The sequence below is a fragment of the Nipponia nippon genome, unplaced genomic scaffold (assembly GCF_047370975.1).
Source record: "Nipponia nippon isolate SJK-2023a ecotype South Korea unplaced genomic scaffold, ASM4737097v1 scaffold_12, whole genome shotgun sequence".
NCBI classification, from domain to species: Eukaryota; Metazoa; Chordata; class Aves; order Pelecaniformes; family Threskiornithidae; genus Nipponia; species Nipponia nippon.
This window is the reverse complement of record NW_028262313.1, coordinates 4,610,664-4,628,055: the sequence shown is the minus strand read 5'-3', so window position 1 is coordinate 4,628,055 and position 17,392 is coordinate 4,610,664. Positions and strand designations below refer to the sequence as shown.

Sequence of the window (17,392 nt, the reverse complement as noted above, 5' to 3'; positions counted from 1 at the left end):
CTCAAAAAAAATGATGAAGTCTTAATACTGACAGATTTCTTCACGAGTACATAAAAGCTCATGAAAGCATTGCTTGTAGGCTTACAAACTCACAGGATGTTTATGAATTACAGCATCACTGAGTAGTAAAGTGAGACTTAGTAAGACCTTTTAACATGTCAGAAGCTATAGCACTTTCTCCTGCAAGAATTATTAGCCCCAACTCTTTTCTGAACATTAGACCAATTTTATACTGTCTCGCTGTGCAAATGAGGTGAGTTGTGGCCAGACTTGCACCTTCTGCAAGAGAGAGAAACGGCTCTGCAAATTGACATTTGGACTTTTTTGCATATCAGTTTGTAACAGTATTCATAAACGTGGCTATTTGGTTTTACAGGGCAAAAAGGAGAACTGGGGTTACCTGGCCCACCAGGGCCCCCTGGACTTCCAGGTCTGAAGGGAGAACGGGGTTTCCAGGGATTCCCTGGTCTACAGGGTCCACCAGGTCCACCAGGCTTGCCAGGGTCACCTCTGGAAGGTCCTAAAGGTAGCCCTGGCCCACCAGGTGTTCCGGGAAGGCCAGGTAAGAGCGTGATCCATACCTATCAACATCTGCCAGTACTTTCATATTTTGCTGGTAGGTTATCAGCCTTTAAACTTCCTCAGTTTATTTGGATGGATAAGTTCAAGCCTCATGGCCTCGATCTTAATGTTTGTGGGCAACCAGAGGATTTTGTTGCCAAATGCAACAGTATCTAAAAATAAAACAGTCCCTCAGTTTCTATTAATTTCTGATACCTGGCAGCAAAAATCCAATGCGTTAATAAACGGGAGATTCTCCGCATGCTGTCACAGTAATCATCTAGCAAGCACGATATCGACTTTTGAATATCTGATACCTTTGCAGTATTGTCACGTGATCAGCAAATGTCATCGCGCACAAAACCCCAAAAGTAACAAACCCCATCATTTTAAGAGTCATGAAAATCAAATTCACGCTAGCATCACAGCATGATCAAATTGGATAGCTGCCTCTTCATCTTCGTGTCATGTAACATAAGTCATTGCTCCATTGTGTCACGTGGTTCCCATGGACTCAGTGCACCATCGTGCCGTGTTCATCTTTCCATTCCATGTTTCCATTTTGTTCCTGCACCGACTAATTCTGGGAATGAAAAAACGACTATACTGAGTTAACATTGCTGAGCAACTCCCTGGCATGTATTAGAATTTGATTTATATTTTATGTCATAGAATGTTTATTTGCATTTAGATATTGCTCTTGAAAAAATCTAACTTTAATGAACCTGTCACAGCTCTGGCTCAAGCTTATTGCTGTATCTTGAGCCCAGTAGTACTTTGCCACCAATAAGACTCATCTCACTTGACATGCTTGATACTCTCCTTAAAGGAGACTACTTTCAAACCAAGCTATTCGTTGGTTGCAGTTTTTTCTTTGCATATACACGGAGAATTAATATTTTTATTTATTGCCCTCAAACTCTGACCTCAGATTTTTCCCCAAAGAAATCTTTAAATAATAGAAAGTTAGTTTTGAGTTAGTGTGTTCGTAAAATAGCTGCTACACATGTATTGTTCATTTTTAGGTATCAAGGGAGAGTTTAGTTTTGCAGGACACACTTGGAAAGATTTTAAGATTTGTTTTTCCCTCATGCTTGCTTCTTATGCAGGAGTTGGCAATCCCACTGAAAAACGTTTTTAGAATGGAAATTTATCAAAATATTTTCACTAGAACTAGAATCGAGTAATATCTGACTGTTCTCAATGGCAATATGAGCTTTTCTCTTGTGCAGAGTAGCCTATGAACTCATCTATCCTAACTGTGCATTTGAAAAAAGGAGTCATTATAAATAACACTTGGTTTTAATTTATAACACCTTAAAACTGGGGTGCTGTTTGCCAGTATAATGAGGTTTTCTTTTAGTCCTAGTAAAACTACTTGAATTGTGTTGTGTCCTAAACCTGCTGTTTATGTGACTGGTGTGGAGCAACCCAGTGGGTTAATAATTCACAGCCAGTCACAATTTATTCCTGGTTTGCTATTTGGTTAGTGGAAGGAGGAGTGCGTGCCTTTGCCCCTTCTCCTGGAGGAACTTGCTCCCTGCTGTGCCCCAGGGGCTCTAACCAGTCAGTGGAGCATCCCTGCAGCAAATTGGTAGTCCTGATCTGCTTTCCACTGTCTGTGTGGCCTTGTCCTCTTCTGCCTAGTTGCTCACTGGCAGGTAGGAGTATGGGACAAGTAACCCCAGCTCTGCTCACCGCGGTTAGAGTTGCAGCTGGGGCAAGTGGGAGAAGGAGTGAAGAAATAAGAGATGGTGGGATGCCAGACTTGGGCTTTGTAATTTAAGTGTGCCCAAGTAAAGGCCTAAGACACCCTAGATGTCAAGATCTTCCAGATAGAATTCTTTTGTATGTAGAGTGGTACAGCAATTAGAATTTTGGCAGAGGAAGCTGAGTGGTCCATAAGAGTATAGGCCTTCATTTTTAAAAGATGCTTATACAGAGGATATCTCCAAACTCTAAAAAAAAAAAAAAACCAAAAAAAAAAACCACCAACAAAAAAAGTAAACCAGCTAAGCAGCTCCGCATGTATAATAGAACTACGAAGTGAGATTCTACGCTCTGCTGTAGCATTGATGTTTTTATGAAGCTTCTCATCCTGTTTACACTTCTCTGTATAAATCAGGTGCTCGCTGACTCTCATCAGCTGGGGAGGCAGAGGAATGGTGGGACTCATTTTCTGCAGTTTTATGAGCATTGGCAGGGGGAAACAACCAGTGAGGTTCTGCTCAGCCATGTTCTCTCTCTCTCTGTCTTTCTCTCTTTCCTTCTCTTATTTCCATTTTTGTTGCATGCAATGTATAAAGTGAAGCATTTGTTTTGCTCAGTTATGCGTGAACTAATGTGGATAAACCAAACTATTATTGCAGTTCTGGTACAATCAGCACTCCAGCCTTTTGTTTCAAATGATAACACAGTCTATTGTTGGAACGCTGATTTTGTAACATTTCAACTTAAGGCAGCTAGTCATAAAAGCAGCTGTGTGGCTGTCAAATTACCCCCCTTCTAGGGACATAAATAAAACCAGAAGCCGTATGCATATACTGTTTGTTGTTGACTTCTGGGTATATTCTAAGATTAGTAAAAATTACGAAGTCAGACACGGTGTAGCTTTCTGACTTCAGTTGAGTTGCCCCTAAAACAAACGTTAATAGATGATGTTGGGATGGATATATTAATCAATGATAAAATTGAGCCAATTTCCAAGGCAACACAACATTGCTGTTACTCCACATGTCTGTTTTCATTGCTATGAATAATAATAGTTTGGTGGTTTGCATACTGTATGTAAAGGAATATTGAGCTAAATCTAAAAAGAAAGGTTTAGTTGAATATGTTAGCTTGTTGATATTTCTAACAATTTTGATGTTTTTCCCCTTGTTCTAATGATGACCTTGGTGAACTCTGACCCCCTACTCCCAGGTCCCTCAGGTTAGCCCCTTAACTCCAAAATAATAACTTTGCATGAAAATGAATGTATATACTTTTATAGTGTCTAAATGTAGATATGCTGAGTCATTTTTCAGACATAGCTTTTAATTTGTGGTAGAAAAGAAAAGCTCAGAGTTGGCTTTCAGACTCTTCTGGCATGTTGTTGTAGGACTGACGTTGGAAGGATATAGTGTTGCTCTCCCCATGGTGGAAGATCATGTGGGTCCAGATTCGCAAGGCTTTTATAAAGTGTCCCCAACTGTGAAACTTGTTTTAGCATATTTATTCTTAGTGCCATTGAAAAAAAATACATGCTGGTTTTCATCTTTTTTAAAAAAGCATATTGCGCTGTCCTCCCATGTCTTTGCTGTATAATTGTGTTTTGCAGCTTGGGCAAATGACAGTATTCATTTTTGTAACACCCGCTACTGTTGATTTTGGACACTCTCAAGTGACTTACATAAATTAGGTGCTTCTTTTATACCAACAGTGTCTGGAGGAAAATTTATAGAGTAACCGATGCTTTACATTCCCAACTTAGAGCATTGTCACTTTCCAGTGCAGAGAAATCCTTATTTCCATTGTTTTGCTTCACCAGCACGTTTAGAGGAAATGAGGAAAGCTCTTCCTTTAACATGTATTTAATGAAAAGGAAGCATACCGCTCTCCCCTCCCTAACACTAGGGCAGTGGAACGGGATTGGTAAGAATGTGGTCGTTTTCACAAGCTTATCGTAATTTTAGCATATCAGCACATAGCACAAGCCAGCTCTTGGGAAGATTTTTAACATCTGTGTCTAGATTGAAAATGACTTGGTATATCTGTTCAATAATAATGATGTCTTTGGTTTTGCTATGATGACTTTCAGGAAGCAAAGAACTGTCGTAAAAATTCCATAACGGAATACATTTTAGTTTTCAGTGTGCTGTCCTAAGCACTGTGAGGTAGCAAATGTGGTAGCACCTGCTGTTTGAATCCTAGCTTTATGCAGTCATGTAAAAAAATGAATGTGGCTTTACCTTTTAATTAAACTGTGGCCCCACAAGCAGTAACCACACTTTCAAAGAGGGCTACCGTCATGGGCGTGCCGAGAGGAACTTACCAATTCCTTCAAGTTGTTTTCCACCCTGTGACTGCGCCCAGCCAGAATCCAATAATCAACAACTATAGGACAGATTTATAAATCATAGCAAAACTTATCTAACAGTGAAATATAGTTTATAAGTACTTAACAGTAACAATGAAATGTCCATGTCATTATTTTTAACAACTGTATTACAGTTAGTATTTAAAATCATTTACCAAACATGTAAGAAATAGTGCATTGAGGTAAACCTGATGTGTATTTATTGCAGTTTTTAGCTGTAAATTGCATGGTGATATGTTGATATAGTTAAATCATTTCACTGACATGAAAGATGCAAGTGGCACAGGAGCTAAAATATGTATTAATTCAGGAGCATGGTAGGGACAACCAGCTTACCTTTTGAAAGAGGACATTTAAATGATTTTTCTAAGGATGTTATCACATGCAATTCTCCATAATAACCTTAAACAGGTAAATTAGCATCTTGGGATATTTTTATCAAGAAAAAATAATGCCAACAGCAAAGACAACAAATTCTAAATTTGTAACTTCTGCTGTAGTTTTGCTTATAGCATTTGCAGCCCTTTTGATCCATGTCAATTCCTGTTTTGAAGAGGGTATAAGCCTACTTTTCAGTTTTAGAATTGTATTCACAGGTAGTTGAGGCTCATGCCTGATTAGTGGCGATAAGTCCTTCTGTTCATCACACTTCCCCCCTGCCCAAAGCAGAATTTTGCTCAAGAGTAAGTTGTCATTCACAATTTACCTGCATTTTTGCCAGGCCCTGTGATGTTGAATATTGTCAGTGAAATGGTTCCATAGTCCAAACCCCGTTGTGAGTAGGACTAACCAGCCACAGGCCTCAGCTGTAAAGTTGAAGCATATAACATATTCTTTGGTAAAGCTTTGTTTGCTGTTAAATGAAGTGTCAAATTAGTCTTAGTAGAGCCTAGTCTCCAGAATAACTTGTATCTGAAAATACATGTCGTTGTGTATTCATGTATGGTTTTATGCATGCATGTGGATTATATTGTAAATACAAAACATGCTGGTGAAATGGGTTGTTGTGTAGTGTATATGCTGTCATCTGTACTATTTCTAACTAGTAATCTTGTTTTGTACTGTGTGATGTCTGACCCTTCTAACATCGATCATTGGGCTTTGGTGAACTCTGATCCTTCCAGGTCCTCCAGGTTAGACTCTTAACTCGGTCAATTTATTTTACTGCGTTGCACTTGATGTAAGAGAAATGGATGTTTTCCTGTAACTCTGTGATTATCTTTTTAAGGACTGTGGTTACCCTGCACATCGTATGTGTTTGATTAGCATGCCTCAGATGGTAACCTGTTATTATTTTGCATGTGTACAGTACTAGACCAGTATAAAAGAGCAAAATGAACACAAAAAATCCTTGCATGACGGAATGTTTTCTGTAGCTGAAACTGCTACAGGATATGTGTGAAATCTGGTACAAAATTGCTGTTGATTTAAAAAGAAAAATTTTGGAAGGAATTCTATACTCAGATTTGCATGCAGAAATACAGCTCATCAAATTTACCCACCGAATATAGACTATGAGGATGTCAAAAGAGATGTTAAATTATTCAAGGTTGCAGAATAATTGAAAATCCAGCACACTGATAAATGTTACTAGATTTGGTGTACTACAGGGGAGAATGTCATAGCACTGTCCTGCAAAGAGATCCTTTTGTTAATCCCATTGAGATCTAACAGTTATTAGCTGTTGCTGCACCTGCTTATGGTTTGTTTTGCCACAAATTGATTACCTTCTATTTAGATGGTGTCATAAAGGTGGAGGTCTTAACTTTCAGTTCTCCAAATACCTAAGTTTCTTTTAAATCCGATGCTTTGCTTTGGATTAATGTGGCTGTAGCAAAGGGAAAATATTTAAAGACCAGCCCGGTTCCTCTATTGGATTTACACCGTGTAATTCTACTAAAGACAGACAAATCGGTTGGAGGGAGAGTCATTCAACACAAAGAAGTTTCTGCAACTCAGATTAGTATTTTGGCAAAGCAGAATGATGGGCTTCCTGCTGCCCAGCAGTCAGCAGACAGTGTATACCGGGCTCCTCAATAGGTACGTCAAATTCTAACAGCAAAAAAGCAGCAATATTTTACCTTGTTGAGACTGGCTTTCAACAGGAATTAGGTCTGTTAAGATAGCACTTCAGAGATGATGAATGTAATGCAGGTCAGCAGAGGGGATATTTGTACCATCTAATTTGGGGTTTCTTGGCTCCTACTAAAGGCACCGGTCTGGTCACTGGTAAGCTTCTAACGCAGGTGAGTTGCACTGCCTTCTGGAAAGACCTGCTTCTCTTCGTCAGCTAGATAAGGAGCCTTGGTTCCTGATTTGGGTAGTGCAAATAATCCCTCTATTTGTTTTCCTTTTAGTTTATCTCGAATTCAACATTGAAATAGATCTGGGAAGTCGAGCCAAAATACCTTTAATTTTTTTTTTTTTTTACGCTGAAGGCACAAACTTGAGGACATTGTTTGATATGTACTGATATATGCATATTTGTTCTGCAATGTTAAGGTCCACCAGGCCCAGAAGGTCCACGAGGGCCACCAGGCAGTGGAGGACTTAAAGGAGAAAAAGGGAACCCGGGTCAACCTGGCCCACCTGGCCTGACTGGTCAAAAGGGAGATCAAGGGCCACCTGGACGCCAGGTAGGACAAGAAATGGAGTTTTCCTCCTTGTTTATTTTTAAATGCAATAAAAATGAATATATTTGGGTGGAATATGCAGTTTATAAAATAGAGCCAAAACGTGGTAGCTAACATCCTGTCTTGTAGCAAGTAAGAGGGTCTTCTCCTTAATTACCCCCCAGTATCTGGGCAGGATGTCCCCATTATATTCCTGGCGGAGCTGGAGCTGTCAGTGCACGCTTCATGTTACAGCATCCTCTGACAGCACCCAGTGCCGTGAGCAGAATGCATGGCCTCAGCCCTTCAAAGCACTAGTTCACAGACCCAAAGTGTGCTTATTTGTCCCCCAGCCACCTTTTCTATCTGTTTTTCTGAAACTGCTGAAGGAGATGCGTGAATAACATGAAGCTGTTCTGTTCAGGGGGATCCTGGTCGTCCAGGTCTGAATGGAATGAAGGGCGACCCCGGGGTTCCAGGCGTTCCAGGATTCCCAGGTATTTAACTAGCATTTCAAGTGACAACCTCCAGACACAGGAACAGCCCCTCAGGGATGAAAGCATCCTGATTTTGGCCATTCCTGCAGCAGATTTTGTCAGGCAGCGTGTTCTTTCACTGTGTAACTGTGTGAATTTGATGTTTCAGGTATGAAGGGTCCCACTGGACCTGCAGGACCCGCTGGCCTCACAGGCAGTCAGGGACTGCCAGGCCCACCAGGTAGGAGTCCTGGGTAGCATTATGGTCGCTTTTGCTCCCTGCCAGAATTTGGTACGCGGATGTAGGACTGGGTCGGTCTCAGCCAGCAATGAAAGTAGTTAAGTGAGCAACAGCTTAAACACGATTTCAGGCTATAGTTTTTAGCCCTATAAGTAATCCTACCATATTTTATATTCTGTATCTAGTCTACATGGATTAACCCCTCCAAGAGCTGTCCTTTGGGGGGAGTCACCAAGAGCACCTTATACACTTACTCTTTGCATTGACAGAGCTCTTGGCTTCTGACTTTGCAATAAGGAATAACAGAAACTGTTTCTAATGCTCTCTTCTACCTTGGTTTATCTAATACTAAGCTGCTTTCTCTCAGGTCCACCAGGTTTACCAGGTACCATTGGACGAAGCATTGTTGTCAAAGGTGACCCCGGTCCGCCGGGTCCTCCAGGACAGCCTGGGTTGAAAGGGCCACCGGGATTGCCAGGGCCACAGGGATTGCCAGGTATGATCCTAGGTGGCTGCAGAGAAAATGCCAAAGAGGTATAGCTGCAGGTTGCAGTGCGAGTCACTTGGCACAGGCTGCAGAGACAAGTTACTGAATTCAGCAAGAGGTAGTAGATAAATGTAGGGTTCTACCATATAAACCTGGTTTAATGGTCTGTTCTTGTCTAATGTATCATGAAGAAACAATAGATGAGTCCCAGACAATTTAAAGATTTCTGTAGTGAGATTTCAAGAGCTTTTATTTCACTTACACATTTGTCTGTTCTAGGTCCAATTGGTCTTCCTGGAGATCCAGGGCGAGATGGACTACCTGGTTTTGATGGTCCAGCAGGACGTAAAGGAGAGAGAGGTCTTCCAGGCCAACCAGGTATGGTGTTTTTCCTGTGAGGACCCAGTGGAAAAAGAGATGCTCCCTTATGTGACTGCAGGCTAATATTGGGAAATGAGATTTTGCCTCATGGGAATAATAATAAAATCATAATTTTAGGATTTTCTTGATGCAAAAATATTAGAAGCAGCTGAACATACTTCAGTTTGGAATGTTCTTGGAACCAACACATCGCTGGTCATTGCTGAATAATATTGTAGAGTGCTTTATCTCAAGCTTAATGGCATCCCCTTTGCAGCACAGATGATGCACAGGAGATAATGAAGATAGTAAGAAGCAGAAGAGAGGGATTAGTAAAATAATTTTCATTTTGCATGGAAATCATGAATGGGGAAAAACAGATTTCATAAAGGAGAGAATTTCACCAAAGGCAGAGATCAGACTACCATGCAGCTATTGCTTAGAATTACTGAACTATGATTCGAGAAAAGAAATCAGACTAGGCACTGGGACAATTTTCTAAAGATGATGATACATATTAAGTAGCTACATATTGCAACTTGTGAGAAAAAGTATTAGAATTTAAACAGTTAAAACAGTACCAAAATCCATAATGCCTATTTTTCCTTTTTCTCTGAACAGCTCTATGCTCTATGAAATCTGTTAGCATTATTTTAGTTAAAAAATGTAAATAATAATGACTGTGGAATAACGTAGTCTAAATATCTGTAGTTATATTTCCTGATATTTTTGCTGTTCAAGAACAAATGCCTTTTCTGATACCCTTTTCAGTCATATGACTCATTCTTGTTCTCATTCAAGGTGGTTCCTAGCCTATTTCCACTTTCTGTAACCTACTCCAAGACTGACTGCAGCTTTTCTGTTCATTTTGGTGGGTTTTGGCTCAGGTCTTTTCACAGCACGGTCTAGAGTGAGACTTGCTTCTGTTTCTGGCTCTGCCATTTATTTTGTGATCTTGAGTGACATGTTTCAACATTATCTTATTAAGCTGCATACACAGATTAATATGTTTTGGAACTGGGAAGCTGATTTGGGCTCATTTCGGTGGCTGTCACGTCCACTGCAGTTGTTATCTTAGTGTCTCACAGCTCTGAACGTATTTAACTTCACAATACCCCTACAACACAGGGAAGTTGCACTGTTATTTTATAACTAGCTATGACAGCCTCAGTGATTTACCCAAGCTTACAGGAAAAAGTAATTTCAGGAAGATAATGTTAGCAGATACCAGGTCCCCCAACTCACAAGGACCTTAATCGCAAGACCATGCTACCTTTCAGAACTACATTAGTCCTAAACGGGCAAGAAATGGTGTTAAATACTGCGTGTTGTGTTTCTCTCGTGTGAACAGGTTCACGAGGAATACAGGGACCTCCCGGTCCTGATGGCTTACAAGGCCCACCCGGTCCTCCTGGGACAGCTTCTGTTGCTCACGGATTCCTTATAACTCGGCACAGCCAGACCAGGGATACACCACTATGTCCCCAAGGAACATCAAGAATATATGATGGATTCTCTCTTCTGTACGTGCAAGGAAATGAGAGAGCCCATGGCCAGGACTTGGGTGAGATATTTTGTATGCTCTGTCTTTAAGAGGAAAGAGGTTGTAGCTGCTTCTTCAAATGCTCTGGTTCTCTGAAGATACGACAGTCTTAGAGATTTCTTAGATGAGGATGGGGATTGCATGCTAAGATCTACTACCTCCAGAGGCTGCACATTTTAATTCAGGATGAAAGCACGTAAACCAAAACTGAGAAGTTATGTTTTCCCCACATGTGACAATTTGATAGCACATGCTGTGCACTCACAGGTGGAGAGAAAGAATATACAATTACTGTTCTCAAAGAATTGCTATAAAAAGCAATGAAGGGAAAACTTTGCTGTCACATTTTATGTATCTTACTCTGTAGGTACTGCTGGGAGCTGTCTTAGACGTTTCAGCACCATGCCCTTCATGTTCTGCAACATCAACAATGTTTGTAATTTTGCATCAAGGAATGACTATTCCTACTGGCTGTCAACTCCAGAGCCAATGCCGATGAGCATGGAGCCGCTGACTGGGCAAAGCATCCAGCCATTCATTAGCCGGTGAGACAAAGCAGGCTATCGGGTCTCTTTTTTAATATCTGGATAAATAGCACATCTTATCGATGTATTTCCTATGTGCAGGTTGGATATTAGGAGATGAATCTGTCATGGTTTTCTCTGGGAGACACTAGGAAAATGGCTTGTATTCATTGTGTTAAACAGTCTATGTGCAGCAGTGATAATTAGAGGCTGAAAGGCTACAAGAACTCTCCTCGACTGAGGAAGCTATGTAGTCAGCAGTGCAAGATCGCCATGGACAGGAAGGAGAATATGAGAGCCATGAGCTCTAAGATTGAGGCATTCACTTGGGGACTTTGAGCTTCCAGTTTTTGTTTCAGGAACTGCTTCAGTATTTTACCCAATGGTTGTTAGTGGAAATACAGGCAGATTTTGCGCTCCAAAATACCGTCTTACTGCAGTTAGAAAATAAGTGAGAAGCAGAAGTCTAGATTAATAGGACAGCCTCTCACAGGCTATTTTCCTCCTTTCTCCGTGTAAGAATTCTTAATAAAACATACTCCTATTATAATTTACTATCACGTGTTTCTCTGATACTTCCCCTCTGTCCAGATGTGTTGTGTGTGAAACTCCTGCTATGGTGATAGCTGTCCACAGTCAGACCATTCAGATTCCTTCGTGTCCTCCAGGCTGGGACTCCCTTTGGATCGGTTACTCTTTCATGATGGTAAGAACCGCCTCCTACTCCAGAAGTAGCTGTTACCCACTTGTGTCCTCAACTAGCTGCTTTAGGACTTTGTTAAAAACTATAATGGTTGTCATTCGAAAGCCTTTACCTTCAATTACTAACCATGGTAGCCAAGATTTCACAGTGATTTTCCAGTACACAGAGCCCAGTGTAACTGATATTTATGGAGGTGTCTGACACCGCGTTATCTCAACCAAGAATGAACAGTGGCTCTTTTAGTAGTTGAATGCTGTGCTATTTAATTTTTAGCACCTCCTGTAAGATTCTTGTTTCTGTGTTTCTTTCCTCCACCAGCACACTAGTGCTGGAGCAGAGGGCTCTGGACAGGCCTTGGCATCGCCTGGATCCTGTTTAGAAGAATTCCGCTCAGCTCCGTTTATTGAATGCCACGGTCGTGGCACTTGTAATTACTATGCCAATTCATATAGTTTCTGGCTGGCAACTGTGGAGGTGTCAGAAATGTTCAGGTAAGAAAACCTGTTTCTTGTATATTGCTTTATTCCAGAAAGAACGCTTTGGAAACAATTTATTCCGAAGTTCAAAAGAGATTTGTTTACAGGGGTATAGGGAAATAATTTAGTTTGTTTTCCCTCACAACCAGTTTTTCAAGTGTTTCCTTGGTAAGCCTTTAATATTATGTAAAAACTTGCTAGGGCACATTCTGTTTTGCAAGGAGTCAGATTCTTTTTATGTCAATTCTTACTCACATTTAGTAGTACCTTCTCTGAAAGTAGTCCTTGCTGTAGTTACTGTATTTGGAGCCTAAAAGATCGATTTTGTTGGGTTTTTTCCTTGCCAGGCCTTTCAATAGAGTCAAATGTTTGAAAAGGTAGTTCACAGACATACAAGGGACAGGTATGAAGGGCAAGATCAATGCTACTTAAACCTTTTAAGGCAGATGTTCACATAACCTGTTTTTAAAAGTCTTATGTGAAAGAGGTTTCGCACCCTCTATGGCAAGCATTTTTTCCAGTACTTTGCAGAAGAATTAGGATGACATTTTGGCAGCAAGGAGGCCAACGGACGTTCTGTCCTCCCCTTCTCTGGAGTCTCTCAGCTCCTCAAGCTTTTTTCCTTTCAACTTGAGTAGCAAAATCATTTTTTTCTTTGAAAAATCATCTCCTTTCATAGAATAAATGGCTACTGCCCTGCTTGTGTACTGATAAAAACCTCACAAATATTCCCAGTGCCACCAAATCAAAAAATGTAGCTTTGTGGTACAGGGCTGGCAACGGGCACTGTGTTATAAAGCAGTAGTGGCCCCTAAGTTGGTTTTGTGTGGCACCTACAACCATGATACTTAACGTGCATTAAATAGTCATCGCTCTTAAGTTTTCAGGGTAGCTGATCGGTGGTAATTCATCAGTAATTCACCAGTGGAAACTGCCTACTAACAACTACCATGTACCTTTGAGTTTTCTCTGTACTATTTTCTGTCTCCCATAAACACAACTTCCTTTTTTATTCTATTTTTTTAAAAAAACTTCTAAGAATTGGACTTACTCTGTGTACACGCACATTACACAAATATTAATCTCCCACCTCCCTACCCTTTCAGACTATAAAAAAATATTTTCGTAAGGCCATCACTTAAATACCAATCTCACTGAAGCAGTATTTTTTATGGGTTGTTATAGTACCCTTGAACTGAGAAACCCAAAGGCTACAAAGACAGACCCCAGAAATAGGGTCTCAAATATACAAAATTCACCTTCCACTCAGTTTGGTGTTTGTGCTACATCATACGCCAGACTGAAGTAGTTGCTTAGCACACCTTGTGTATTCTGAAACCTGGACAAAACTGAGCATCTGTCACCTGGTGTTGAAGACATACAGAAAGATCACTCTTAAGGAAAACTCTCAAATACAGGACTAATTCCCACTTCAGTGTTATCTTAAACTGTGAATGAAGTAGAAGTTGAAAGGAACAGTTCTGTAAACAAAGAAAAAGCTAACCTAACCTTACCTTTGTGTCTGTCAACCAGTAAACCTCAGTCAGAGACACTGAAAGCTGGAGACTTGAGGACGCGTATTAGTCGTTGTCAAGTTTGCATGAAGAAGACGTAACGTCTTGGAGAATGTTTTATAAAACAGTTGAAAATTCCTAAGATGCACTGTCTTCCAGCTGCAACAATGGTGCTACTGTGCAGAAAGAAAAGAAAAAACAAATCCAAACTGTTTTAAGCATGCAAATTCAAGTGTACCTCACTCATGTGCCAAGCTAAGGGTTGTTTGGTACATATTTGACAACAGGACTAAGATGAAAGAATTGACCTCTTGGAAACAGAAAAGAACACTTGAGGTTCACAAAGGATCAGAAGATGAAATTTTTCATTTCTCTCCCTGTACCAAAATGGCACCTTCTTGATCAACCAAGAGAATAAAGAAAAACACGACGCACTGAGTATGTTTAAAATAACAAGACTGCAGTTTTGAAAAACATTTTTCATGGTGCTACTAACCCTACTGTATCCCAGGTTTTTAATATGAAATTTTAAGCTTATTTCTCTTTGTAAGTAATGAAATGTGTATATTGTGTAAACACCTTTTTAGTTGGAACTTTCAGTCATTTAGAAACAAACCAGACTGATATAAAAATGCTTATGTCTAAAATTAAAACATACAGCAGTATTTTATTATGAAACTTGTGGTACAGAGAGAATTGACCCAACTCATTCATTTAATATTTCATTTCCTTCCTCAGTTGCCAACCTGATATATTTGGGGAATGCACAATTATTCTGAAGTCATTTTGATCAGGGTTTTAAGTGTTGTATACCATGCTATCAGTGGTTTTATTTGTGCTTAGAAATCCCAATCCACTTGAAAAGGGTTTTTTTTGTATCTTGTGAAAATATGTGAAATTATTAGCCATATTCTATATGCTACTTTTCTGAATAAAAGTCACATTCACAGTTTAGTAACCAGTTTGGTTTAACAAAACCTGGTCCTTGGGAACATCCAGTTACCAAAGCATTTAAGGTTATGCTTACATACTCTGAAGTGGTGTCATGCATTTTATCCAAAATAGTGTACAAGCTAAGAAACCTTCTGAATAAAATAAAGCATAAGCTGGTGGAAACTGATCTTTTCCTATTTACAAATTAATCTTTTAATCTTATGTGAATTTATACACATCCACGATGTACTTACAGTATACAGCAGCTCTTGTGTATGTATAGTTCACATAAGGCCTTGAAAGATGGTGCATGCAGTCTTTCTGATGTTGTTGTGTCAGAATCCTACTGTGTATGTCCTAGAGTGTCACGACTTGTGCAATAGCTGAAAAGTGATCACTTTTTGTATGCATGACTGTTCGGCTTCTATGGTCAGTGCTGTTTCATTTACCCTTATGTATGAACAGAGCTCCCTGACAAAGCAAGACTATTTTTCAAGTGACGATACTTTAATGTTTTCATTGTATATTGCCACCTCAACTATCAATACAACTTAACTTGTGAATTAACATACTGCTTTATACAGGTGAAGTGTATTTGTTTATTGACTACTGTTAAGTAATTTATCTGCTAATGGCTATTCATTCTTGCCTTTCAGTTACCGTTGTAAACACGGAGCATCAGAAATCTCCTTGTTTTATGCACATTTGACAAAAGACATAGGACTGGTGACTGACCAGGTGGCAGTGATTTACACAATGAGATTGGTGCCGATTTCAAAAGCTTTCAACTAAGTATGAAACTGAAGTTCTTTAGCTTAAAGTGCAAAATATTAATACCTTTGTCTTTTTTTCAATTAGCTGCAATATATATGGCAGTAGAGAGTGGGCAATTCAGCAATGTGCATCCTTCAACTCATTTTATTTTGGTTTGCTGATGCATATAGAAATAAACTGAACCTGCTGCTACCTCCAAGTCAAGAACTTGTTACCAAAGCTGAAATACAATAGCGAGTCTCTTCTTGTAAACACAAGCCCTTACCTTACTGCTGGCTCCTCGGAAGCCTAAAATGAACACAGCAGCCTATCCCTAGCCCCAAAAAAGCAGAAGAATGGATGCTAAGGTCAAGGAGCTCCCCGAGGAAAGAGCTCTCCCAGCCTTCCCTGCCAGCAGCAGCTGTCTTGCGCTCACCAACACGAAGTGTTCATATGTGGGGGCCTGGGAAAGGGCAGAACACGTTCGTTCTAGCAGTGCACAAACAGTGCATCTTTGTAAGATCTGGGCGGCCCTTGCAGCATGTAAAACAAAGCCCACGGAATTGAAAAGCCAGGCGATACCGTTCCAGTCGAAGGTAGATAGCACCCCGAACTGCCAGGCTTGCGGTAGCTTTAGGGCCCAAACCTGCAAGATGACCACAGAAAGTGAAAATACGTAAAGCAGCTACGCTTCTGACAGATACGCTCTCTGTTCTGTTCCTGCAGCTTTCACCCTGACCTGGAGAACAGTCCTGAACCTTAACCAGCTTCAGGCTGAGATTTCCAGAGGGGCTGATTTTTATTGAGAGAGAAGTGGTCTAGAGAGGAAGGAGCATCTTTTAACTGAGACCTGCAGCAGGGATTCAAGAGATGTTGGTTTAATTCCCGCCACACATTCTGTGCCTTAGAGCAGGTAAATCACTTCACCTGTGTTGGATCAGAGTTACTGGTCTATAAAAGAAAGCATGGTTATTATTTTCTCCTACTACTTCTTGACTGCTTAGACTGTAAGCTCTTTGGGGCAGAGACATTGAGGGGGCTCAAATGTTGGTTGGGGCCTCTAGGTGCTATCCATCAGTATATAAATATTAAACTACAGGTAAAAGCTTGTGTTTGCAGATTTATTATTTAAAAAACTGTTTTGAACATTAGAGCCTTAAAATAGTCTTCAACATAGCCTAAACATGATCTGGCTCAGAACACCACTTCTTCATCTACAGTTAAGGCTCTTTTTCCTCAAGTTTGGTTGTTTTTGACTAAAGATTTTTAGTCTCTTAACTCATCATGTAAAGTTAGTCTACTGTAGTTAATCTTGAGGAGGAACCTGGAAGGTCACTCAGTTGTACTGGTAAGTTTTATGGGGACAAGTTGCACACTTCAGCCACTCGAGGGCACTCGAAGCTAGGACAGAAACAGGGCTGAGGTCCTGGAGGTGCCTGCGGGCAGCAATGACTTTAAAACAAGCTTACTAGAAGGGGAGTGCGTTACCTTTCTTCGCTCGCTGCCCAGTTCTTGTTCTTGGAAGCTTGCTGCAGGTGGTGTGCTGTCAATTGCAACCGGGCTGATGAGTGCAAAAATGCAACTTTCTAAAGGAATACTAGTTTGCAAATCCTAAAAACAGTAACCTTACGCATAACTTGGATTTACATGGTTCTAGTATTAAAGAACAAAGTTCTACTTATGACAGGCTTTTCAGTATCTTACTTCACTCCTGTTATAATCCTTGACTAAAAGGAAAAAGCTTCCTTCAACCTGAAATTCATTTATAAGGTGGGCTTTAAACTCCTGAAACAGTTCTGCAAAGTACAACCTACCAGCCACAGCGGGCACACTGGGCAGTGCAGCAACGTTTCTATACAGTCAGCGAGACTACCGCGTGCAAACTTCGAGCTTTAGAAGCTCTTAAGCGTGCCGCGTTTTGTCCTCCATCGCAAAGGTCAGTCCCCTCTGGAGGGAGGATTTCTCACATCAAAGGCTGGAGGAAATACCTATTTGAAGCAGCAGTTTTAGAATTTGAAAAAGCAATACGTTGATTTTGCAAGCAACAAATGCTCGAGTTCTAAAATTTGATCTTCTGCAATTATTTTCTGTACGCTTTGATATCTAGCTTAACCATTTTGTAGTCGGTATG

The 17,392-nt window shown here is 40.4% G+C and overlaps 2 protein-coding genes across 14 annotated transcripts in view; one reads left to right on the top strand and one right to left on the bottom strand.

Annotated features, from left to right (window-relative positions):
• Positions 1-14,695, top strand: part of COL4A5 (collagen type IV alpha 5 chain) — an 86,437-nt gene extending 71,742 nt beyond the window's left edge. Inside the window, exons 41-51 of the mRNA XM_087748447.1 lie at positions 377-562; positions 7,142-7,275; positions 7,676-7,748; positions 7,897-7,968; positions 8,336-8,464; positions 8,735-8,833; positions 10,167-10,379; positions 10,726-10,903; positions 11,474-11,588; positions 11,904-12,076; positions 13,595-14,695. Of these exons, the coding sequence (XP_087604573.1) occupies positions 377-562; positions 7,142-7,275; positions 7,676-7,748; positions 7,897-7,968; positions 8,336-8,464; positions 8,735-8,833; positions 10,167-10,379; positions 10,726-10,903; positions 11,474-11,588; positions 11,904-12,076; positions 13,595-13,676 (1,454 nt within the window). The 3' untranslated portion in view covers positions 13,677-14,695. The remainder of the gene's footprint in view (positions 1-376; positions 563-7,141; positions 7,276-7,675; positions 7,749-7,896; positions 7,969-8,335; positions 8,465-8,734; positions 8,834-10,166; positions 10,380-10,725; positions 10,904-11,473; positions 11,589-11,903; positions 12,077-13,594) is intronic.
• IRS4 (insulin receptor substrate 4) overlaps positions 13,614-17,392 on the bottom strand; it is a 29,332-nt gene continuing 25,553 nt past the window's right edge. For 2 of the 13 annotated variants that reach the window (XM_087748448.1, XM_087748460.1), the window contains 2 exons: positions 17,076-17,249; positions 15,238-15,907 (listed from right to left, as the gene is read on the bottom strand). The gene's annotated coding sequence lies outside the window, so the exon portion shown is untranslated. Of the gene's footprint in view, positions 13,752-15,237; positions 15,908-17,075; positions 17,250-17,392 lie in introns of those variants that run through there. The other 11 variants (XM_087748455.1, XM_087748462.1, XM_087748456.1 and 8 more) reach the window with 8 other exon arrangements.